The sequence below is a fragment of the Brienomyrus brachyistius genome, chromosome 16 (assembly GCF_023856365.1).
Source record: "Brienomyrus brachyistius isolate T26 chromosome 16, BBRACH_0.4, whole genome shotgun sequence".
NCBI lineage: Eukaryota > Metazoa > Chordata > Actinopteri > Osteoglossiformes > Mormyridae > Brienomyrus > Brienomyrus brachyistius.
In genome coordinates this window covers 26,076,574-26,103,831 of record NC_064548.1, presented here as the reverse complement: position 1 = coordinate 26,103,831, position 27,258 = coordinate 26,076,574, and the positions used below count along the sequence as shown (strand labels likewise).

The following is a 27,258-nucleotide window of genomic DNA, read 5'->3' as shown; positions in this document are numbered from 1 at the left end:
GGAACCCAGGGTTTTAGCTTGCGCTACACTACCAGGAAGACATGGAAGCATCAACATACACACGAGGTCTTTCTCATAATCAGCAACCATGGGTTCAGTGGAACCCATAAAATATCTGTACTTTTATATTTCTGCTCCCTGCATGGATTACCTTACATTTATCTATGTTAAATTTCATCTGCCAGGTATCAGCCCAGTCGCTAATTAAATCCAGATCCCGTTGTAGCCTCTCCGCTGCTAGATCAGTATGTGCTACACCACCCACCTTGGTGTCGTCTGCAAATTTAACCAGTTTACTGTATGTATTGGTGTCAATATCATTAATGTAAATTAGGAACAATAGTGGTCCTAAAATTGAACCCTGTGGTACCCCACTATGAACGCAGGCCCCCTGTGACATTGTGCCTCTAATAGCTACTCGCTGCTTCCTATCTGTTAACCAGTTTTCGATCCAAGCTGCTACAGTTCCTAAAAACCCTGCAGCTTTGAGCTCAAGCAAGAGCTGTTTGTGGGGGACAACATCAAAGGCCTTCTGGAAATCTAAGTAGATCACATCGTTGGCCTTTTTGTGATCAATTTCTCTTGTAGTTTCCTCAAAGAACTCAAGTGAATTAGTTAAACAGCATCTACCTCTCCTAAATCCATGTTGGCTATCCCTCAGAATGTTATTTTAATACAGGTATTCTACCATTTTCACTTGGATTGTAGCTTCCATTATTTTTCCAGCAATGCTAGTTAAACTGATTGGCCTATATATTGCTGGATTACTTCTATCCCCTTTTTTGAATATGGACGTTATATTAGCACACTTCCAGTCAGAAGGTACCACACCAGCAGATAACGATTTCTGGAATATTAAAGTTAAAGGTTGGCTAAGAATATCGCTCATCGCTTTTAAAACTGTAGGTAAGATGCCATTAGGACCCTGCGATTTATTTATTTTGAGCTTAGCTAGGATTAGTACCACATCAGCCTCAGTTATACATATATTGTTCAAAGACGATGCTGTATTCATACTAAATGGTGGTAATTTGCTCATGTTCTCTAATAATCATCCATCCATCCATTTTCCAAACCACTTATCCTACTGGGTTGCAGGGGGTCCAGAGCCTATCCCGGAAGCAATGGGCACGAGGCAGGGAACAATCCAGGATGGGGGGCCAGCCCATCGCAGTCTAATAATCATTAAACTCATTTACTATATCAATTTCATTTTCAATTATAAGGCCCTTACTATCCTGCAAATTGGTAATTTCTTCTTTTAGAGCTCTTTTGGAGTTAAAATATTGAAAGAAACTTTTATTGTCATCCTTAGCCTTCAATGCAATCTAACTTTCTATATTCCTCTTGACCTGTAGACTTGACCTCTTGACTCCTGCTTTACTTTGAAATCATTAGTTATTTTCCACTTGTGGAACAGAGCCCTTTTCCTCCTGACTTTATTTCTTAATTTCCTTAGTGAACCACCTTAGTAGTTTTGCTGGAAACAGCTATGAAGTCCTCTTGTTTGTGATTATAGATGTAACAAGCAAGATCACAGTTTACAATTAAATTAAGGAGCAGGTGCCAGCAGTCAAGGTTTATTCTGTACGTCACATGATCTCAGCCCCTCGGTTTCACAGGACGGCAGTCTCCCTAACAGCCTTTGAACGGAGATGTGTGCGCGTCACGACTGTTTCCTGCACTTGCTGCTACTGGCTGTGTCTGTCAGTCGGCCACCTCGGTTTTCTCTTGGCCTCCTGCATGAAATGAAAAATTTCCTTGCACAACTTACGTGGATGTCTTAATGTATATCGCTTGACACAGAGAATATTGTTGCAGAGATAGGTGTACAAATGTGTTGTAGTCATTCTGCATCAATAGCGAAAATATTGGATGAGAAAAGTAAAATGGGTGCTTTAAGTATATATATCGTAACTTAGAATACATAACGTATGAAATGTGTTACTGTCAGTGATATACCGTGATTATTGGTGTGATTCTGTTGACATTATAACCGCATTGTGTCTTCCTGCAGCGTGGTGTGTTAGAACCACACCTCACATCAAGGTGCGCCATTTTGCCCCCTTCGCCCCCCCCGGTCACCTCCTCCCCATATGGAACCCCTGCTGCAAATCGTTCATTTTTTTTTCCAATCTGACAGCCCTCCTTCGTCTTTTCCTCCCCGTGATCTATGGTGGTCGTCTCCCTGCAGAGCCACCACCGCTTAATAGGGTGGAGAGCACGGCTGATGAAACGCCCAGCTCTCGCAGCCCGGGGGCGTGTCTCGGGGCCGGCCAATCAGACGCTTTTGTCTCCGTGATGACCTGCTGTGTCTTGCTTCTGTTTACTCTAACCTGAGGTGTCCCTAAGCCAGGAGTCAGTCTCCTGTGCTCTCTCACCCCAAGCAGGTGAAAATTAAATAGCTCACCTATTAACTCCCCAAAGCAGCTTTTGCACCCCACCTAAAGGTCTTAAGTGCAGATAATAACTTACGCTAATTGGATTGCTTACATTTCTTAGGTAAATAATGAATGTAATTAATCACTTAACAGTGAATATTTGGGTCCATTTTCTGTTTTTGCATATAGTGCGTATTTGAATTGTCTATTGGTGTGTTTGTATGTATGTGTGTGTGTGTGAGCAGGTATACCTATCCTTATGGGGACACAATGTCCCCATAACGTGATCAATATCCGTTTTTTTTCCCTTATGGGGACCCGTGACTGCTATGAAAAAACTAAAAATGCAAAAACTCTTGTATTTTGCTTGGTTACTTATGGTTATGGTTAGGGCAAGGTGGGGGTTAAGGTTGTCATAGTTAGCATTAGCATTTTTCCTTTAGAAGTGAATGAGCGGGCCCCATAAGGATAGGTATACCCTGTGTGTGTGTGTGTGTGTGTGTGTGTATATGCATAAATTTTTTTAATATTCATCTTCCAGAAAAAATGAAAATTCACATTGTAGCAAAAAAGTCATTATTAAGATGCTGAACAATGACAATTGCACCAAATTATAGAAAATTGTCTTTTTCTGCAGAGTAAATTGATATAAACAAATATGATTTTTCTTACATGGAAAAACATTTTGATTGTGTGTTTTTATTAGTAATTGTGAGCAAAGGAAATGTAGTTTGAAATAATGAAAAGCTTTATCAAATCCCATTAAAAAAATAATGTTCTTAACAATTAGTAACTCAATCTAATAACCATTGTGGGACTTATGGCCTCATTTTAGTGCTGTGTACTTAATTCCTTAGCATTTCTGTTATGGGTATGATAAACGGTTTAATCTTTCTCCAGCGTTTATCCAAACAAAATGAAATGTGAGTCTTGGACCAAACATAAAGCTGCCTGTGGGCAGAATCTCATTTTTGTCTCTGGTAATTGCTGACGCCACACGGAGGACTGTGGACATTGCTTGGTTTTGTTCTGACACAGCAGAGCTCGTGTGTTTTTTCATTGCAAAGAGAATTAAGCAGTTACGGCTTTTTCCTTTTTTTCTGCCTTAAAAATTTGGTGGCGGAAAAACAAGTTTGCTGGTTTAGTTTTGGATGCAGAATGTATTTCGCATTGTCATTCACATATGCAATGAAAAGGGAGTTTATAAAATGTGTGAGAAAGACTCAGATGTTGTGGAAAAAAACAATAAACCAACTTTCAAATAAGGAAGTCTGCAGTGTGGCTTATTGTGATTCATTGTTGCTTTTCTGCAAGTGTCTGCTGCTTTCATTGGTCCTCAGGGATTCCGTGTTATTTATTCCAATTGATATCCAAATGTTGTTGAATCGCCATGACTACTCTCCATTTTTGTTTCTTTGTCTTCAGCAGTTGAGGCGTGCCTAAGGATGACTGCCATTTGTGGCCAGAATGTGGCAGGTTGTTTGAACAATGTATTTGTGTTTGTTTGTTAATTGAGCATTGGCATGAAATATTATCCACTGAATATGGTCAATTTTAAAGTGAACTAGGGTCAGTTTTAACATTTTTAGCCTATGGTTGTATTTCAGCCAACATAAGAATTAGTGAATTAATGTTCATTGCCCTTATTTTCCTTGTTATGATACTTTAGAAAATACATGCTTTTGTGCCTTAAAGGATTGAGGCCGCTTTGTCCGTATTGTGACTGCTGGCTGTGTTCCCCCAGAGTAGTAGAGCTATAAGATGAGGACCTACAGGAATTCTGGGGGTTGTGGTTTGACCTTGGCTGACTGGGTTAGCTGCTTCGTTTAACCCTTGTGAGATAACAGCACTCCGTCTTTCCCTGGGCCTAGGGACTGGTAGTCAGTGTGCCCCCATTCCTATGTGTGCTGTGTATGAACATCTGTCCACTTCCTATACGAATGACATGTGGAAGCACACTTGATCTGCTAATAAAGGATTAGTCCACCCCTGAGCACCTGAGCATGCCAGAGCAGCAGCTTGTGCTCCAACGTCTTTGGCCAAACGTGTTTGTTATAGAGACTGTGGCTGCGTGCGGAAGCGTCACCAAACCTGCGTAACCTTGGGTCCTGTGTATTAAAACATGGTTATCACATCCTGCAACGTTTTTTTTACTCATTGATTAAGACTGAACTTTATCAGCGTGACTATAACCGTCAGAAGAAGATTCTGCTTGCATGGTTATTTGTTGTGCGTAGCCCTGTTTCTCACACAGTAGAAACTTTGGTGGGTAGAATTTGCCTGTTTCCTGTATGTCAGAAATGACCGTCAGTTCGCATACTGTGCTTTTTTGTTTTGGATGCTAAGCACGTTTCCTTCCTTGTTTCTCTTACTAATCAAAAGAGAGCAAAACTTTATAATCATCCCTTCTCCTGGCAACAAAGACAGATAAAAGTTATTTTGTCAAACCAAACATTGAGATTATTGAAGACGTACTTTTGCCGGTTCTTTGCTTATGTGAAAATTAAGCACAAAGCTGTGGTTGCATATATGAGTGTGCTAATAATGATGTCGTTAATCCCACAATTTATTATTGCCGTATAAAATATGGCGTGCGTCAGTCAACAGTGTATCCTGTATGGAGCTGCTGTATGGAGTGTATCCCCTGGCGTGACGCGGACTCGCCGTATGGAGTGTATCCCCTGGCGCGACGCGGACGCGCCGTACGGAGTGTGTCCCCTCGCGTGACGTGGACGCGCCGTACGGAGTGTATCCCCTGGTGTGACGCGGACTCGCCGTACGGAGTGTATCCCCTGGTGTGACGCGGACGCGCCGTATGGAGTGTATCCCCTGCGCTGTATTTGCTATGCCTGAGAGTCGCTCTTTCCTATAATGCCCTGTTGATGTATTTTTCATGCGTTTGACATCTGAAAAGTAGACTCATGCCTCACTGTGATAGTTTTGCCCTAATACGGCCTGTGGGAGCATCTCATTTGGCACTGTCCATCATCACTATTATTATTATTATTATTATTATAGATCGTGAACATGCCGACATGATACAGGACAGAAGGAACATGTTTTTCTCATAGTCTCATGAATTACATTTAAATTACTACACAGCTTTATTCTCCCAGTCACGCGCTGTCTTATTGAGACCCCTATGTGGACATTAAGTCAAATCGGTTAGGGTTTTGATTAAGAAAAATGTTTAATTTTATTTTAATTGTTGAGCTTAATCCATTTGCAGTGGCTGAAAACATTAAGATAGTAATCTATTGCATGCTACCCAAGAATGAGGCATGCAGATCTCGTTAATGGCATGCATAATGTTTTCATTGCGTCCACCCTGTTTGTAATGGGTGAGATCACATTTAGCAGCTAAGGGATGGTACTTTTAGGTACATTACCATTCTTGTACAGCAAACTTTTTCTAGATTATTAATATTTGAAAGAGGCTCTTAAATTATCGGTGGTATTAAATCCCAATTTTTTTCTTTTCCAAAATGATATTTGATCACACATTCATCAATAATCGTAGACGAGTGGATGTATCACTTTTGTTGACGGTGCCCCACTAATAAAATATCTTTATAACTCGCTGATCAGTCCTACCTGTCTCTTGTGGCGTTGCTCTTCTCCTTTAGGTGTTATTAATTTCGGGGTTATTCAGGGTAGTCTACATTTGTCAGAAGTAATTCTTGTGTTTCTTTTAGGGCATACCGGAGCACTTTAATAAATAAATGAATGACCGATTAGGTCATGTACGAGGCTAAGGTGTTTCACAGCAGTATGATGGATTCGTTTTCTGTTTGGAGAGAAAGAAGAAACAGTGTGCAGATGGCAGGGTTATTATTGCATAATGATGCATTATTCTGCACTCAACTTAGGAAAATGTGTTAGTCATAGGAGTTATTACCTGCTACCTCTTTCATGTCCCTGTAGATGATTTGAAATGTTAATATGTGGCATGTAGATCGATGGCTTAATTAAGCATAAAGCAATCAGGGACATGAGCTTTAAAACAGTTTAATAATGCACATGCTCCTTTCTGAAATGATCTGGGGCATGCTGGCGTGCAGGCAGTGCCCGTCGGAGGCAGTGACCGTTTTTTAAATGGATGTGTGCTGTGTCTGTACTCCAGGGTACTGACTATGAATTATGTCGAAGACCCACTTATACGCCTTTCCAGTATTTGATCCATCCAACTTCACGGTACGATGTGCTGCCCTAAACCCACCGTGAAGGTCTGCAAATGTCAGACTTGCAGTCTCTAAATCAGTGCTCATTGATTAAGAAGTTACTTTTTCCTTTTGTATTTGTAGGTATTGTTAAAGTCAATGAAATTAACCTGAATGCATGAATACATTTTTAATGCTCACCTTCAATATCAGAGCTTAAAATTGATATTATGCTGCGTAAATGGAGAATATGGTAACTGACTTTACAGAACTACAAGCTTTACAAAATTACATTGCTGATTAATTCTGAAATATTAGAGAATCAGACTAAGTATCAGAATGTTTTGTAGAATAAGCACCGCAATAAATGGAGGTTTATAGAAATATATCTGTGTGCTTAAAGAATAAGGAATAACATTAAAAATGCATTTCCTATTTCCACTCAAAATAAATAAAAAAGCAGAATTGTGAGAGCGAACTCCTTCAGCCCTGGAGCGTCATGCTTCTTTATATTTCACTCACTTTACCTTGTACAGCAGCCAAGGTCTATGCAGAGAACCAGGGTGTCTCTCCTCTGCATGTCTCTGCCTTTCCCCCCATTCAGAGCATTATGAAAACATTATGAAAAATGTGTGAGGGAAAGGCAGGGAAAGTGGCTCAGGTGTCAGCTATGATTAAAGTCTTAGAGGGAAGTCGGAGCAGGTTGGCGGGGGCCCCGTTAGCCGCGCCCCGCTAAGCCGCTATAGCCTTCTGTCTTTGGCTTACAGGTGCTGCCATTAGCTTACATTTAGAGGCCTTCATAGTTCTTGATGCCGCAGTTAAAATACTGAAGTAAGCTCTGCAAATGAGAGGGCGTATTGTAGAATCTCAATAGCTGAACGCAGACTGAATTTCTTTTAAGCATTTCCTCAGTGTTATCATTATTATTAACATGTTGTTATTGTTATTGCTGAGGAGTAATTACTTATGATAAGAAATTACAACAGAGTAGAGTGATTGTTGATACTCTAAGACAGTTATACCTTAACGTCTGTATTGTGACTTTCATATGCATTGGTATGGAATGAACGCTTCTTTTATCATTATGTTGCCATCATCACAACATCATCAAAATAAACTTAATTATGCAAACATCTGGATGTGATATTTTACAAAATATATATACTGCAAGGCTGTAATAATGATAGCAATGCTACTGTTACGCTTCAGAGTACCATCCCTGAAAACATTTTCACATGTTTGCTGAAGTGGGAAGGATCACCTTGTAGACTGCAGTTGTGTCCCTTTCTTTGCATCTTCTTGGCTCAGATTTGCTGGCATTCTGATAGCTTCTCACAGGGCTTTTTTGGTGGAAGCCGTGATAAAAATGCCTCCCTTTGCTGCTGAGATTAGGAGGTGACAGGGACAGCAGTTCAAAGAAATCCAAAACTTTCACCACCTTTTTGTAGATACAGCGTTCATGGTGTTTCCATGTCTTTTTCACTCCAGCTACACCCTTCGGGTGGTGGACAGCGGGATTAGAGCCCAAGCCGTGAATCCGGAGGTCAGAGTAAAAGGCCCCGACCCGGTGATGCATCAGATCATCGACAAACTGAAGCACGTCAATCAGGTGAGATACTGACGGCCTCTCTGGGACTGCAGGGGCACCAGCAAAAGCCAGCTCTGAATAAACTTAAGCCCATGCAAGTGCAAAGAAAAATAAAAAATACATGGACACGGATCATAACCGACAAACCCCACAGGTGCTAAATGATAGCTGAGCAGTTCCAGGAGGGCAACAAATGGAAAACAGGGTCCTGTGGGACCATTAGACCCACTGACTCAATCCACTCTAATCCCACAGTCTTTAAGGACAACCGATAGGATGAATGGACGTTTTGAATTTATTCATTTATTTTTCAGATCTTAGATTGCTTTGCAGGGCTGTCGGAATACTTGTTTGCCTTTGGTTTTATTTGTGTTGTAATGAATTGAATCCCCGAACAGGCAGTATTGAAACAGCAATCATTTCAAATGGAATTTTCAGACCTTTTGGAGGTTTATATCTGAGCTGTACGTTTCAGCCGAGTGTGTTTGGCTTGAGTCAATCCCTCAGACTTTACATTGCATTATATAGCTACATTTCACAGAGCCATATAAGTGGCGTATAAATATTGCCCCATTAAAATGTATTTATTTGTCGTAAACTACTTTTATACATTCAAACTAATGCTAAATAAACAATATTTGAACATGTATTATATTTGCCTGTAGGAGTTTCAGTGAAATGCTATAAAAATTACTCAACTATTATGATAAATCCTAGAATGTTTGTGCATGATTTTTTTTTTTTAAAAAAAGGATACAGAATGCTTTAACTTTAGATTCATCTGTATAGATACTGCCTCTGTATTTGTAAGAGATGCCAATAGATTTTTATATACGTAAGTGTAATCTGTGAAATAACTGGACTTAATTGAAGGAGGATCCTATCGTTTATCACAAAATGGTCTAAGTATTCCTGGAGAATGGGGGGGTTGGTACCGTATTACATCTAATATCCATTAATTGTCTAAACGTTTATCCTGGTCTGAGAGGGCCTGGGCTGGGATCTATGCTGGATGCCTTCCACACCACTGCTGGGCGCACACACACACTGCCAGCAATTTGGACACCATCATTAGACCGTGCGCCATCACTGCACGTGTTTCGACTGCAGGAGGAAGGCCGCATGATTGGGGCGAGAACGTGGGACTCCGACCCCCAATCCTGGAGGTGTTAGGCAACCGTGTCCCCCACTGAGCCACTGTGTCACTTGGCACCTAATGAACATCTTGGAATTTACATTCATTTAAGAAAATCAAATGTGGCTTTCATTATAGTGGACGTTTGATTGGTCAGACACAAGGTCTGTGTTGTACTGTGAGCTGTGGTCCCTTGTATCTTCTCTGTCAATTATCATGGGGTCGTACAGGCTGCTATTTCTCGAGATCGGCCCTAATGAGCTCATCAGTTGGGCACCGCAGCAAGTCACTAACTGCCACCCTTGCGAGAAATAAAAAAGAATGAAAGGGAAAAGGAGCTAAGCCCTCTTAGGAACTAAATGGCTTCTCCGAATGAAAAATGTAAGGCCGAAACAAGCTCTGAGGTGTATGTAATTGCTCTGACTGAAGTCAACACAAGGAGCATGTCATTGCAAGACTTATTTTATAAGCTTAATGGCAGATGTGTTACACAGAGCTTACTGCTAGCCGCAGCACAGGTCACCTGTCTCCAGCAAATGGGAAGTAAAGGAGCTGCTATTTGCTGAGCAGCTGCTTTGTTATTCTAGCGGGTAGCTGTGGATTAAAGTGATCTCTTATGCAGTGCTGGCTCAAGGTAAAAGTGATACCCCTCTGCCTGGCAACCGCAGAGATGACGAAAGTCTGGTGCCGAAGCATTGTGGTCTTCAGAGCGTTAACGTGAGCCTTTTGTTTGGTTCTCCAGAGCTTTTTGTGGACAAACGAGCGCACTACAGCGTTGTGTTCATGGCACACTGCCGGTGTGACAATAGAATGGCTCCCATTGGTCTAGTCAGGCACAGTAATGTGGTTCCATCCCTCTTTTTATACACGGCTTGCTTGGTTAGATGGAAATGCAGGCTGCACTCATGGAAGAGTTTGCTTATGTCTTGCTGGAGGAGATGGAAGAGAGGCATCTGGGGATAAATATGGCCATGTTATCTGGAGATGTGTCTGGACATGTCATGTCATCACTCGATAAGTACACCATGCCATCTGGGGATGAGTATGCAGTGTCGTCTGGGGGTGAGTATGTCATGACAGCGGGGGGTGAGTATGTCATGACAGCTGTGGATGAGTATGTCATGACAGTTTGGGTTGAGTATGCCATGACATCTGGGGGTGAGTGTGCCATGGCATAGTTGGTTGAATTTGTCCCTTGAGAAGAATTAATTGGGGACCCCTGACATAGAGTCTTAATCCACATACTGTCCCAATAAGACCACAGGCAGACAGCAGCAACATGCTGGGTGGTGCTATTCAGTAAATCTGGTTTATGGGATTAGCACTAGCATAAAGGTTAGCTTTGTGAACATTCCTCCTTTAGTACCTACCCTGTCACTCTAACTTGATGCATTATAATTCCAAGCTTAACTTAATGATTGCTGTAACTTTTTGATGTACCCATAATGACAGGCATTAAAAGAGTGTTAATATAGTCAAAAATGGTAATTTATTGCGGACTGAGAGACATGGGGTCTTTTATTGCACATGGTTCAGAGTGGATACACTTTCAGATAAAAGCATATTTGCATGAATTCATATCTGTCATACAGAGGCATCCCATAATACATTTCAAGCAGGTGGGCAGTGAGATAAAAGTTTCATTTATATGTAAATAAAGAAAAACACAGACAAATCAATTATTCTCATTACATTGAAGCAGTTAAACACCCTCGTGTTCTGCTGTCATTTTCATGCGCCATATTCTGGTTCTGGCATTTCCATCCTTTTTCATTCTGGTAGCACCAGAATGGCCCAGTGGAAACAGAAAATCTGAATTTCAGTAAAGCTTCCCAGATGAGGCCGCCCTGATTAATTCTTTGTGAGCCCCACACCCACAATCAGATGCATCAAAAGTAGATCAATCTGGAATCCATTACCCTTTTCAAGCCCGTGTAGCTCAATTTAAATCGGTGGTGATCAGCCTTTGTTTAGAGATGAATCATTTGTCACATTTCCTTACTCTCGCACAGATCAGTGACTATTTTTAATCCATTATTTATACCCCCATTCGCTGTCCGTTTTCAGAGTGTGCGCAGTTAAAGCGCCACAAGTAATTGTGTCTGAAAGCCACCTTAGCTGCTGTTTCCCCAGTTGTCCTGAAATGGTGGATGACGTGGGGAGCCCCTTTAGGCGGCCAGGGTAAATGATTGGTCAAGACAGGCCGCAAAGGTCGTCGTCACCGCTGACAGGCACCCTATTGCGTTTGGAAGCCAGCATCTCAAGTGTCGTGGTCTGAAGATTTTCAAAGAGGATATTTCAAATGGGTGTGTGTGTGTGTGTGTGTGTGCTGCAGCGGTGTACCGCTCGCAGCGCGGCAGTGTTATCTAATCCCACCAGAAGTGGTACCTCATGGAGTCCTTCTGATGAGGCCTCGCTGAGTGACAGTTCGGCCTCCAGAGTCACTTTGGGGATATGATTCACAATTCATTAAGTGGAGTTGGCTGTTTTATATTCCACCCACTTCATTACTCTTTTATATGAGTTAGTGTCAGATCTCTGTGGTAACAACATGAGGTAATCTCACCATACCTCGACTTAACCCCAAGCTGCATCCAAGAGCTGCTTCACCTCATAACTCTATATTTGGATTTAAAATTTGACCTTACTGGGACTAATCGGTTCTGATGGCGTTGCTGGAATTTCAGGAAGACATCTTGAAAATGCGTCAACGAGAAGATATGTAATGAGGGAAGCGCAGAAAATAAGTGAGCCCAGCCTACATCTTTTGATAATATTTGCCTCCCTACTGGCTTAAATCATAGCCGGACCCTGCTATGTGCCTTCGTATAATAAGTCTCATGGCATAGATATCTGAAAGTCGCTATCTTCTGGCTGTACAGTTTATTCTCTCCCAGTGCAAATCACTGTAATTCCCTTCAGTGTTTTTGAAACATGAAATTAGACTAGTATGTTTTCATCTGCGAGATGTAAATTAATAGGAGTACTGCTGTCAATATTCGCCTGTCACCCGTTCTCAGTGCTGATGCCGATGTGGGGAGAATGGAGGCTCCTTCTGCTAGCTAGTGCTGTGAATTAATTTCCTCCGTTTTAGTGAATTACAATGGAGCAGATCTCCCGCGGCGTCACATTGCAAGTGATCTGTGCAGCAGATGTTAGTGTGCCAAGGGCTTGACAACTCGATGTAGTGAGACAAACCAGGGTACGCTGTGAAGATTATTCTGCAGACACCACCTCACACAAATGAACACTAGCTGAAAATCCGCTGCATATTATTGATTGGTGGATTTATTGAAGCAGACGTTTAGTCTGAAAAAGTAAGAAAAATCCGATTTTGCATGTTATTTTTTTAATCATACTTTGCTGAAGTAAGAGCACATGTACATTGGGGTGCTTCTTCTCACATCCCCTCCCTGGCTCTCCTCTGAGACACACACACAGGCCTACAGGTGGCTGTGAAGCTTGGGGTGCGAGCGCAGGGTCAGTCAGCGAGCATCGTCTCTGGCACAATCGGGGATTAAGGACCTTGTTCAAGGCACCAATAGCGATTATCAGTTTGGCAGCTTTGGGCTTCAAATCAGCAACCTTCCACTCACAGCTTCACGCTAAGTTTGTGTATTTCATGATCGACAAGGGCTTGAAAAGGATGGTTCTGGGACATCAGTGTAAGAGTACCTTCCGGAAACACATATATTGCATAGCAAGAAAACTGCACAGAAATAAAGCCGTCTTGCGGGTCTACAGCTAACCTCTGCACATTTCTGACTGATTTGCTGATGGGCTTCCAAAGAGGCCAAATGATGCTTAGACAGCAGTAGACCTTCCTCAGATCTTTGTGACCTTGTGTGCAGCACCATCTGGGTACTGGGCACCCGCTCAAAAGTAAATGTGACTGAAATTTTGTGAGCTACAACCATTTTTTTTGTTTGTTTTTTGCAGTAGCCGACCTTAGCGATATTGCGATTGATGCCCATGCAGCCATTTCTCTATTTTTACTGACAAATTCAATGCTACTGCTATTGTCTTTGCCAAAAAATAAGTGTGGTTTCATTTTAACAATATTTCAACAGTTGAATTTGTGTGCATGTGTGTGGGAAGAGAATCTACAGAAGAGGCTCATTATTATTATTCAGTCTAGTCAGTGTATTGTTTTCCGTATGATCTGAGACTAACATTCAAATGTATTCTGTAGATTAGAGCATTATAATTTTTTTTTAAAATTACATGTAATATGGCGCCCTGCTAGCAAAGAAGTTGAATTAGATTGAAAGAAAAATGTTATAACATTAACGCAGAAGTGCTTCTAGTTGTGTGAAGCTAAACTTTGTAGGGCTTTTAGGAGCCTGTCATCCCTGTTACTCAAAGCCGGAAAGCCATGTGAAAGCAGAACTGGATGTAGACTTAGACAGGTCACCAAGGACACAGACGTGCAGTCTCTCTGCTCTACATGTGAGCACTGATGCAATAGTACTAAAGAAAGCAGAACTGGATGTAGACTTAGACAGGTCACCAAGGACACAGACGTGCAGTCTCCCTGCTCTACATGTGAGCACTGATGCAATAGTACTAAAGAAAGCAGAACTGGATGTAGACTTAGACAGGTCACCAAGGACACAGACGTGCAGTCTCTCTGCTCTACATGTGAGCACTGATACAATAGTACTAAAGAAAATAATTTTGGCTCAGCAGACCGTCAAGTAATTGGGGGACATGATTAGAATGATTTTCACACTCCAATTATAATGGCGGAGAGCCTCTCTGGGGTTTACGTCACAGTACTTTTCGTAGGAAGACCTTGATTTCTCAAGCTAATAAATGAAGATGCGTATATGTTTATGCTAATCTCAATAAATCTGCTAAAATTAACTTTTATCTCCTTAAATGTAAGCAGTATTGATAAGTTTTTAAATGGTGAAATATTCAATGCAGTTTTCGCCTGTACACTTGCTACCCGTAGGTTTAGCTAATATCAGACACAGGCCTGTTCTCTTTATTTGTCTGTGACTGTGAGCACTCAGCTTCTCCATGCAGACATCACACCTTAATCATTATGAAATCATCATAACGAAGAAGACGCACCACCTGCAAAATGAAGACACGCCAACCGGTGGGTGGGGGCCGGAGGGCGTACAGTGGTAAACTTCAGCCAACTTTTTGTTTTGAGAAATATTCCCACCTCTGAATAGCGGAATAAAAAGATTTCCGGTGTCACTCCTAGATGTCTTGGAGCTGCTGTCAGTTTCTCTCATGCTTCAAGAACTTCCGGGACAGGTGGGGTGCATGTTATCTAACTACAGTTAGATGATGTACAATATCAAAAAATATTTGAAATCCAAGCGGAATCAACTCTATTCAATTTCTGATAAAATGCTTATTTTCCCCACATTAGAGCTCTACAGGCAATAAATATATCATGAATATAATATTCCCTCCAAAACCTTAGATGGCATGTACTGCGTCCCGTACGCTTGTTAACATCAGAAATAATATGACAGATTACAGGGAAGTGGGTGAGCAGTGATATGTGAAGCCCTCTTAGCTGTCATGTATTGTTCCCCGGATGAGCAGCCCCTCGGGGCAGCATTTCTGCTGCTGGCTGAGCTAATGGCGAATCTGCATTCACACCTGCATTGCTTTTCTTGACTACGTCACACATGGTGTCCAAGATCAGGAGCCTCGCATGCAGCGTACCAGGATTTACAAGAAAAAAAAAAACATTCGGATATTCTCAGTTTTTACTGTTATCGTAACTGACAGACTAACAAGTGCTTCCCCCTACTATTTGCCATTCGGCTGTAAGTTTACCTGTGGAACGGCAGTCTGACACGTAGCCAATGTACTAAGGATTAAGCAGATTTGCTGCTCCAGTAAAACAGACCTGCATCAGCTTCCTCACTAGCATATCCTGACATGTATTTGAAAGCCCGTGTTATGTGTAAGAACTTGAGGCTAAATGAAATACCAGGTGCACCAAACCACACTCTACAAATGTGGTTTCATTTGTTAGCATATACTGTAATGCCAGATTCCTGGTGTTTGAACATTTGTCATCCATAAAGGACTTTATAAGGGAAGGGAAAAAAATCGACAACTAAAACTTGGTTCACAAATTGTTGTAGCATGTCAAGGGGAAACAATATCTCTGTTTTTAAATTGTGTCTGATCAAACCCCCTTTACTGTCACAAAATGTCTACTGTACTATGCTAATGTCAACGTGCCCTTTTTTTTCAGTGATGCCGTTTTACAAATGTGGAAAATATTTCAGTTTATGTGAATGATGGATGGAACATATTCTAGCCTGGTGCATTTTGGCCTTTCTTTGATGTCTGAAGGCTTTTGAGAGCTTGGTGATTTCATTTATTTAAATCAGAATAATGCACTTCAAAGTGACTCGCCTTAAATACTGACATGGACTTACTTTTTCCTGGCCAGGTCTGGCATTTTATCTACAACTCTGAGTGAGATGTTGAACTATTATTGCCCTACAAATTCAAATAGCTCACTATAGTGGACTAAATAACTCACTTGAGTGGTGTGTTTTTAGAGGTGTATTACTGTGGTCCAAGTAAATGGCTTTATACAGACGGTATCTACAAAGCCACCTTTATTTTTATGTTTATTAAAAGCTCAACATTTTGTACTGGTAGTGCAGATACCTATGAGATGGGTTGGGCGCATGCGCTGATTACGGCTGATTACCCACCACATAACAAATCACCTCAGGGGTGAGAACCAGAGTACAGCCGGGTGATACCGCAGCACCGCACCGGTCCGAATGGACCCGTGTGAGTTTTCTGCGGTGGCTGCAGTGCCAATCCTATGCAAGGTGGAAATTATATGGGCTGAAATTATGTAGAACAATATTTCATTAGAAGTTTTTGTTGACAATTGGAGAAAAACCCCAATTTATGAATAGGGAAGCTTATAAAGACATGATTTTTACAAGAATAACATATTATGAATATTTGTTGTGTTTTTTTTTTCTTTTTTGCACAACTTTAAGGTCTTTGGGGCCATTTGTAGGTACAGGTTTTCTTTGCCGCTGGGTCATTTTTACTGTTTTGTTAATCAGTTCAGTCTCCGAGATCCTTCCTTCCTTCCTGGTATTACTGTCAAGTGCTTTGAGGAGGACGTGGTCATACAGCCATCCTGGCTGCAGCTCCCTTAATTACACGCAACAGCCTGGCATCTATGCAGTCTTCTGAGATTTTTAGCCTGTTTATGCATCCAGTCTGTTCAGCTGAGTCATTGCATTCATTGATGGAATGTATTGTTTTATGCAAAAAGAACATGGGGGAAAAAAACTACTTTGCTTGGGGCAAATCTGTGGGAATCGTGTGTTTCGGTCACACTATCACATTGTAATAGAAATGTATCAATATGTGATGGGTGTCTGATTTCCGAACTGTTCGGCTTCATGGGTTTGATTTATGCTGCGGTGCTATGACTCTGTCATCCAAGCAGTCCTCCTTTTCAGAAAGATTGTGTGTGTGTGTGTGTGTGTGTGTGTGTGTGTGTGTGTGTGTGTGTGTGTGTGTAACTTTGTACATGTATTCATATACAACTGCTGTAATAAATTGAGTCCACAGCACAATTATTTGTTTCACTCATTTCTAAATATATGGGTGTGTGTCTGTGAATTTTTATATACACACACATTCAGATACACGTACTCCTCACTTTACAGCCGAGTTCTGTCCCTAAGGCTGTTCAGCCACTTGGTTGTTAACCGAGGAAGTGCCCCTTACTGATATCTGAAGCATGCTGTAGGCTGCTGGTAGGGGGTTGTCATTATATTTATAATCAGGGATGCACACAACTGTTACACAAGTACACTTTCACGTTTAAAAGCATTATGTGTTACAATAGATTGTTGTCACGGCGTAAATGCGTATTTTTATATGCACATTTGCGCTGATGTGACCAAAAACTTTTTAACCTTTTATATACTATTCGTACTTCATTTGCGGTATAAAGCCCATAATGTATGCCAATTTCTTGCCATAATAGGGCAAATACACATAAAATACCTGCTCATTTACACTGTCACAACAATCTATTGTCACACATATCACTTTAAAGGTTAACGCGTACTTGCACATCAGTTATCTGCATCCCTGTTTATAAATGGTAAAATAGTACCAAACAGAATCGAGTGTAACAAACAATCGAGGAAATTGGCTCTGATATACTTGGGTTTACATACTGTAAATACAGGTAATCATATGAATTTATTCCGAATAATGAAAAGGTGCAGGGTGGGGGTTAAGGTTGTCATAGTTAGCGTTAGCATTTTTCCCATAGAAGTGAATAAGGATACGTATACCCTACGTGTGTGTGTGTGTGTGTGTGTGTGTGTGTGTGTGTGTGTGTGTATTTTCTGTAATTTATTTCAAACTGCAGGCAGCCTGGTTCTTCTCCGTTTCTCATTAATGAAGGGCTTCTTCCTTGCTTTATGGGACTTCAGTCCTGTGTCTAGGAGCCTGATATGAACTGTCCTAGCAGTGCACCCCACACCTGCAGTTTCCCATTCCTTTGAAGGTCACTTGATGTCATACGAATCATGAGAAACTGTCGGATAATTTGATGGTCATCTCTGCCATTATAAAGTCACTTCCAATCTTTACCTGGCTGGTTTCTGGTCGTTCGCAGTGTCTCCTGTTTCACCTCATTCTTCTGTACTACTATCACATACACTTTGAAGCTGGAAGCAGCCTGCTGCTCAGCCTAGCCTCCTGCCAGCAGAGCCATCATTTTAGGATTTAAAAATGCAGATTTGTTTAAAAATATAGAATGGTCTCTTAATTTTTTTTTCGGTCACTGTATATTAAACAATATAGATTTATGATACCGTAATCTTTGAATAATGCGTTTTGCAATATGACACTTCTGCACTTATTTTGCGTAATATTTTTCAAGAGATTATAGTTTTTTTTAGTAATGATTACAGAGTATTTTTGTGCAAGTGTCTTAATTAAAAGTGGATTGTTTTAAATACATAACAGACGTTATGACAGCAGTCATCATAATTATATGATAATCCCTCAGAGTAAATATTTGTGCTTAAGGAGAATGCATTGAAGCATTTAGATTTTATGCAGCAGTATTTATTAGAATTAACTAAAACTGTTAGCTTGGATGCAGGTGATTTCTGCCAAGTCATTGTGTACATTATTCATTAAGTGCGTATTATAAACCATGAATTTGAACTTTTTTGTCGACATTGAGACTGGTATACATTAAACCGAATAGACACATATTAGTCTCTTTTATGGATGATGTTAACAGCGGTACACAGAGTAACCAGTATGCACTGTTACCCAAAGCAGGCTAAGTGCCAGGGTCTTGGTAGGTGGCTGTTCTGTTATACTGTATTACTGCATATGCACACTTCTCCTCTGACTGATGCACAGTTTTGACAATTTTTAGGAGGGTATGCGGTAAATCGATTTTTTTAAGAGGTGGGTATGTGCCATATACCTTTATATACCCAAGTAGTATAGATGATATTCACCCAGAAAGACAGAACCAAAGCAGTACCAAGAAAAACTATTTGTCCGTCCTTGTTCACTTCTCCTCCTAAATGCTTTTATTATGCTCTGTATTTAACGGTCTAGACTAACCTATGGCCAGTGCTCATTTTGTTAGGTTTTAGTGCACATTTTATTTGGTATACCTACCTAGTTGGTAGGACTCACTTTTGCCTTATGAACAGCTTCAAGTGTAGATTAGCTGTACATTCTGTTGAATTGAGTTGTTATGTTTGAACAAGGCCATCCTTCTCTGATCACTGTCGTTGTGTTTTCGGCCATAGAAATGCCATTGACTTTGTGTTTTTTTGTATTCACCACACCATTCTCTGTAAAGGGTAGACAGTGTGGAGTGTGAATTCCTGGAAGGCAGCTGTTTGTGAGAGGCTGCAAGCACCATGTCTGGCACCAACAAGTGCACCGCATTCAGAATTGAGAGAGGAGTTGTACTGTAGCTGTCGTATTGCTCTTATCATGTGGATCCAGAGAAATGTGGATACATAGATAGGTTAGGGATGTTGTTGCTTTGAATCATATTGACCACCTAATTTTACCATGGCTGGGCACTGGAAATGTGCTTCAGATATGCAGTGAAAACAGGGCTCAGATACAGCATCTTTGCTGGTTTTCTTCACTCTTGTCTGCCGTTTCAGCAGTAGGGCAAAGAAGCAGGAAAAATCTATTGTCCCGTGGCAGGTATGTGTGGGCGAGTACAGGGCAGTGATTATCACTCAGTCACAGAAGCTGACCATTGTCAAAGCAATGAGTGCCTTCACTTAAATATCCATATTGAATGATTTTTCTTTATTGATTGTTTTATTGTCATGATGTGGGGATATGATTCACATAAGCCTGTGTGCATTTCAGCATGAGTTCTGTGCATGAAAGACAAGGCTTGTCTGCAGATGTGATTTACGGACTAAAGTGTCGCTTTCGGTTATGACTGCAGGTACTGAGGTGGGGATCCCTGCGGAAAGTAGGTGCCCGCAGCGTGTTTCCCTGCGCAGGTAGCATGCGCCGGATGCAGGTGTGAAACCAGTGCTGTGTGGAGATCTGTGCTGGAGAAACTCCCCATTTTCTCAGATGACTCCTTAGTGATCTACAGGATGGACAAATGGATGGATAGACAGATGGATGGATGGATGGATGGATGGATGGATGCTTCAGAGTGCTTCGGGGGGGGGGGGGGTGGTATTACGTTTCTCTCCCGGTTTGGTTAGAATTAAACGGTTTTAGAGTGTCGGACGGTGCTCATTGTACAAGCATTGAAAGACTGACTTATCCACCATAAGCATGCAGTGTTAATTTCACACACAATCCCCGGCCAGAATGCATTTCTGAACTTCTCTGGGGCAGCAGTCGCCGTACTCTTCATGTCTTCATGTCTCCAGAGGGACTTGCTAACATGGCCTTGACCCCGATTTCCACCTGTAAATAGCAAACGATGTCAACATGTGTTCCCATTCTGTGCATGTAAAATGTTATGATTGAGGGGCTACCCTGCCATTACATAATGCTTTGTGGTTATGACAGTCGCCACCAAAGGTTTCTCTCTGGAGCAGAATATCTGTGTGTTGATATATTTATGTGGCCGACTAAAGAAGAGGAGACATTGTGAAAATCAGATGTTTGCAACAGATTTTTTGAAGTTCCTCACATTCTTCAACAGAGAAGTGTCACTGATGTTTATGAACATTAACAATTTGCCATTTAATGGAGTCAAAACTGTTTGAGATCATTTGTCTGCTTCGTATGATCTGCTAAACAGGACTGATCCGATCCTGTCATGTTTCCTGATTCAGCGGCATGCGGCGCAGTTTAATGCCGGGAAGGTTTAGGTCAGCTGCCTTGCTGTGTGCTTGTACTGTAAAACAGACCAGATGACATAAACAAAAGATCTGCCAGGCGCGAGCACAGGCAGAGCCGCCCAGCTGGCATTTGAAGTTGAAGCCGCACCTCCACTTCTGCCCGCACGGCTCGCCGGATGGCTTGGTGTGATTTCCCAAGGACCTGTCTGGACCTGTCAAGCTGCATGCAGCCCTGCATTCAACCAGCTCGTCTCTGATCTGTATCATGGCTGGTGCATGCCCAGTTTTCCACAGCAAAACAGTGGTTGAACTGGAAAAAAAGTCTAAGAAACTAATTTAGAATTATTTATGAAACGGACTGTGCTGCCAGTCTGTTTGGATGATCGTTCTCCATCTGCCTGTTTGCTGGCCCTTCATCCATCCCATGCGTAACATAGAGGATCTACACAAGCTCACACCTGTCCATTCTTTAGTTCCTCTCCTGGCAACAAATTTTTCCAAGCTGTAAACCTGTATCGTCTTCACTGATGTTCCAAATAATTAATATAATGCTGTGTTTGTAGTGATGAAAACTACATGAATGCTGATCATTAAATGCAGGGTCGCAAACTCTCATGCATTGGGCATGCCGTGCTTTGATTCACACTCACGCGAGAAATCAAAAGCATTGGGGTAGTTTGCAGACCCTACAGACTATTTACGTACATGGTAATAAAACTGTTGCATACATGTGCATGATCAACAGAAAAGTGAGGATGTTGGACAGCGGATGATCTCTCCACCTCTCAGATTACAAAAAAGGGGGATGAACACAGAGACAGAAGGGGTGAATTATGCAGAAACCAGACTAGTGTGGTGGCTAGTTAAAGCAACTAGTTAGATTTGTTTTTAACCCATTGCAATTCATGTTGATAGCCATGTTGGTAGCCATTTCCTTTTGTATTGTGTTTTTATAACTCCTATGACAATAAATGAATAATGTCATATTATCATATTAGTCCATAGGGAAGCATAATTATACAAGACTTTACTCGCTCATATTACTAAATAAACAAGTTCATTTGTATCTGAGAAATTATAAAACGCTATAATTATGGATCTATCCTATGAGACAATAGCAGGCGCAATTCTGCTTTGATTTGACTCATAAGAGGAGGAAACTGTTTTGTTTGAATGACTGGTACAGTGTTGATATCAAGGTTGATCTGCCAAGCCGGTAACTAGGACCAGTCAATCCATTAGGAGACTGGAGCCTGAGAGCTGCTGACCTACTGTGCCCAGCTGATTTCACTTCAGTGATGTCTGATTCGTGAACATATTGCTCCTTTGAACCCGTTCCTTTCAATCAGTTGGTCAAACTGGTTTTTAAATCTGAAGGAATTAAACTTCTTGTAGAACCACAAACTGTACAGATCAAAGTATTAGAAACTAGAAATCTTTGACAAATTAACATTAAAAAGCACCGGAACATTTTTTAAATTCATTTGCATTGGCTTTTCAGAGACTGTAAAGCCTGTAGCCATGTTAACCTCAGTGCCCCTCCGCATGCCGTAATCCGTCGTGTTTGTGCTGTGTGTCTGCCTGGCCACATGGTGGCTGTGGTTCACTAACTGCCCGCTCATTCCTAATGGCTCATTCAGGCACTGACTCTATGGTTTGACCGATTCACTGGAAAGAGACAACATTATGCAGTATTTAGGGACAACATTAATTAGGAAGTCAGTAATCAGCTAGTTGGCAAGTTCAGTACGTTCGATTCTAGCAGTTACTTGGCAGTTCTTACGAGACTCACAAGACCCAAAACTCACGGAGTGAGCAGTTCTGATTATGCGGAAACTCTGAGTGTAAAGAGTTAAAGGAACCGGTCAGTGAATGTCCTGATCCCAAGAGCCCCTGTGAAGAGTGTTTGCTGTGGATTTAGGCAGTCACAATATAAACTAAAGCTACATATTCTGCATGTTAATAAATTATGGTCGTGGCTTTGGCATTGTTTTTATCCTTTTATTAAAGCCCATTTAAGACAATATGTTTGCAAATTTCTTAAGGTGCCTGAGATTTTATCAGGCAGTTTGGAGGCTAACTGTTCATTTATATTTAATAAGCTATACTGTAGCTTGCTTATGTTTTATTCATTGTAATTAGACCTAGGGCCTGTATTACGAAACTCGTTGAATCAAGTCAAGGTTGGAAGATAAGTTTCAGCTTAACGAATCCAAGCAAATGCAATCCAAGATAAGTGATTTCTGTTTGTCAGTATGCATGGGTGTTTATCCAATGTGTGTCTTGGTATTGATAAATATCGAATATCACAATGTTGACTATCATCAACCTGTCGAGTCAGGGGCCTGTATCACAAAGCTTGTTAAACAAAACCAGGCTTCGAAGATAAGTTCCAGCTTAACTAAACCAAGCAAATGCAATCTGAGATTAACGGTTTGCCATGTACTGTATGTCAAACCAGGTTTTCTTACTGAATTTTCTGAGCTTTTGCACATGAAAACAATGAAAACATGATTGTGCAACAATCAGCCGGTCATGTAAGCATGGATCACAACAGCGCTGCATATTTGAGTGCAGCAGGACAGAGAATTAATATGGTAAAATACAAAGAATTCAGAAGCACAATAACGACAGAGCAATATTATGGCTGCCGCCAAAGCTAGAAAGGTTATGCTGGCAGCAGACCTTTGAAAAGAATCACAAGAAAAGCAATGGTAATATTTTTATAAAGCATTTAATTTATTGTAATATATTAACATTAAAGAATCTATCATGAATGTTTTATCATTTCAGTTAGTCATTTTAATTTAACTTATTCAGGCGTAGTACATAGGCCTACCAATAGGCAACAGGCCTTTCATGAAAGTACAAGACATATTTACTCATACTCATTCATCTTTAGCAAGTTTAAAATTTTTTAATTGAATAGCCATACCCTAATGATTTATTTTCCAAAATATCCCAGGACAAAAAATAATCAATTTTCGTTGTACTGGGTTTTAAATTGATTTTATTTTATTTTTTTTATGTAGTTTCACATTAATTGCTTGGCAGTAAAAACAAAGAACAATTGTTATGCTCTGTGCAGATGTGCTCACTGCTCAGTTTACAAATTATACTTAGTGCTGAAAGTATAATTTATAAGTATTACCTCTGGCAAACACTTTTAGTAATGCATGTTATTTGCATTTTTTTTAAAAAAAGAAAAAAAACTGGATTTAATTGTTAAAATGATAAGGCATAAAAAAATTGTAAAGGTGGAAACGAAGATGGTCCACGTTTTAGTGGTACAACTAAACTTCCAAGAAATAACTTAATTTGTGAGTTTTCTTAAATTGGTATGAAATTCTCCCTCTCTGTCCAGCTGATAAAATCCAGACAAGCTGACTAATTGGTTCTACTTCAGAAGTTCCATCGGGTCTTGAATGTACAGTGAGATGCAGGAAAGCGCCTGTCAGCTTGTCACAGCTAGCTGACAAGCGGCATGGAAGCAGGATTTTAGAAGGACGTCACCCTTCCAGGTGACGCTGTAATATACCACATTACGTTCCGTCACACGTGTGCATATATGTAATCCATGACCAAGACACGTGACACGCATGATGCCATGTCCTCACACTTCTGCTTCAAATCCTCACTAGCAGCCAAACAATAGCTCTGCCATAGACAGGTTTAAGATTACATTGACAGATGGACTAGTTTGAATACAGTGACAGTTATGTGCTCAGAGGCTAAAATGATTGGCGTCACCTTGTATTGCCGCTATACCTTTGCTCTCCAAAGCCATATTAAGCGTTAGCTATTTGTCAGTCATTCCCATTTAAGTTTTTAAATAACTACAGAGCTCACAGAAAGTCATGGGATGCTCACTTACTTCAGTAAAAATATTGCAAATTCACTGCTTTAACAAAAATCGTTACTTGTTTGTTTACTTCACATGACATTAGAAACAACCAGTAGTTTAAATAAGTATAAGAACCCGAATTATAATTCTAAAAGAGCTGTTTGAAGCTGAAAAGTTAATTGGCAACCAGTCTCCTTGGGTACTTTTTTTAATTAGTAGCACCTTTGCAATAAGATAAAACACCAAATATTTGTGTTTAGTATCCCTCTGGGAGCCGGTGACTACAATTGCAATTAGTAGCAAAATGGCAGAAACAGAATTGAATGAGTCAGAAAATTATGAGACATGGGCAGGTGTGTGAAACAAAGTGTGAAAGGTGACAGTGATCAGTGAACTAAACAGTGTAAAGAATAATAGAAAATTATAGGAAACATGAGCATCTGCACCAGTGAAAGATACAATATAACCCCCCCCCCCCCCCATTCTAAGTATAATTTGAATGTTTCATTGCGTATATGGGGATACAAATGAACAAGGATTGTGTGAAGTTGCCTATATTTAGCATGAACATGCCACAGTACTGAATGTGTTTTGCTGAAAAGCTGTTTCACCGAACCTTGCAACAGTAGTGGGTGTAATGTGCCTCTCAGACATTCAGATGTGTCAGATGTTCAACTAACCTCAATTTTGAGGTTAATAGTAGCACCTTGCAATCTTAAATCTGCTGCCTCATTGGTGGCAAATACAGTGAGGGTAAAGGGACATTTTGTATCCTATTCTAGACACCTGATTATAAAGCTGCGGATAATTAAGCAAGAAAAAGCCCTGAAACATTTCATGCATTTAATGAGGTTCTGTACAAAAAAGGAAAAACTATTTCAGAGCAAAGGTGTGTTAGATGTTCTCCAATGGATGTCTGTAAGTCAATGAAGGTTTAAGCTTTGAACTGTATCTTGAGACACTAAATAGTGAAACTGATATTTAAAAGAAAGGATCAGCTTTGTCTTACTTCAGTTCCTAAAACCGTAACCTTTGTTTAACCCCAACTTAATAGAGAAAAGTTTCTTGTCCAACATTTTTCTTGTCTTTAAGTTTTGGAGAACATGATTTAAGTTGGAGACTGGATTTAGTAAATAGAATTGAGTGCACTGGTATTGAATTCCTGAAAATAGAGATATTTCCACTGATCTCCAGCAAGGTCTGTGTATGTAATTCACAAACATAACTTTGTAGGCTGTAAAAGTTCCAAAGGCCAGATCTTAAGGCCTAGAATCATTGACCCCAGTCCATGAGACACCAAAACACACATTTCATGTGGGTTCAGTCTATGGAAATAAGGTGATTTTTCTGTAAATACAAATGCATGAAATGCATGCTTTCTCATTTATCTTACTGTATTTTTACTCAGCTCTATGAAACCATAATGTTTAGTTTATGATATAGCAGGTAACCCTTGCATACCTTTTTTGAATAGAGGTTACTTTTACTTTAAATCTCCAAGCATCATTTTAGCTTTTACCTCCAATATTTTCTGAATGACATTTTGATATTAATTAAATGACAGTTCCTTAGTTAATTATCCCATTTACATTCAAAATAGCAACTCATATTGAAAATAACTACTTAATTCCTGTGTGTGTGTGTGTGTGTGTGTGTGTGTGTGTGTGTGTGTGTGTGTGTGTCTGTGTGTGTGTGTGTTTGTGTGAGTGAGAGCAGGTATACCTACCCTTATAGGGACACAATGTCCCCATGACGTGATAAATATCCATTTATTTTCCCTTATAGGGACCGGTTAAAGGGAAAACTTTATTTAACTTTATTTTTATTTATATTTATTTATTTTATATTATATTTATTTTTATTTAACTTTAATAAAAATCGGTGACTGCTATGAAAAAACTAAAAATGCACAAACTCTTGGTTTTTTGCTTGGTTACTTATGGTTATGGTTAGTGCACGGTGGGGGTTAAGGTTGTCATAGTTAGCTTTAGCATTTTTCCCATAGAAGTGAATGAGCGGACCCCATAAGGATAGGTATACCTTACTGTGTGTGTGTGTGTGTGTGTGTGTGTGTGTGTGTGTGTGTGTGTGTGTGTGTGTGTGTGTGTGTGTGTTTTGTCCTCTATGTGTCCTGTGATACTGTGATAAATTTGCAGCCGCAAATGGCCCATGATCCTTCTCACAATCCACCCTACAGAGGCGGCATCGAATCAGCAAGACAGGTGAAGACATTGACCAGGGTGTATACCCGTGTTTCTCAGCCTAGTCCTCGGGGACCCACAGACAGTCCACATTTTTGCTCCCTACCTGCTCCCTGCCGGGCAGTCCACATTTTTGCTCCCTGCCGGGCAGTCCACATTTTTGCTCCCTACCTGCTCCCTGCCGGGCAGTCCACATTTTTGCTCCCTCCCTGCTCCCTGCTGGGCAGTCCACATTTTTGCTCCCTCCCTGCTCCCTGCCGGGCAGTCCACATTTTTAAGCCTAGTAGGAGATTGAGTGAATTCAGGTACCACAGGTTATTGTCCAGTTCTGTCACCTAAAAGGCTGTACATAGGCATCATTTCATTTATACATTTATAACAATATAAAACTTTGTTTCAGGTAAAACTATTTGATTAGTACCACCTAGACAACACTACGTCTTTTTATATTTATCCATATGATAGTTGTGAAGTATAAGACCTAGAAAAATATCCGTGCGTCCATACTGAAGCCGCTTATCCTTGTCGCGACGCGATGGTCCTGCTGAGAGGCTGTTGTGCAGCAGCAGAATGCGATTTGCACCACGCAGGTCTGCAGCAGCCATGCTTT

General features: G+C 40.7%; 1 protein-coding gene across 3 annotated transcripts in view; it reads left to right on the top strand.

Moving 5' to 3' along the window:
- Window positions 1-27,258, top strand: part of gpc5a (glypican 5a) — a 118,573-nt gene that overhangs the window by 38,221 nt on the left and 53,094 nt on the right. For all 3 annotated transcript variants that reach the window (XM_048978398.1, XM_048978397.1, XM_048978396.1), the window contains one exon: window positions 8,030-8,150. In XM_048978398.1, the coding sequence (XP_048834355.1) occupies window positions 8,030-8,150 (121 nt within the window). The remainder of the gene's footprint in view (window positions 1-8,029; window positions 8,151-27,258) is intronic.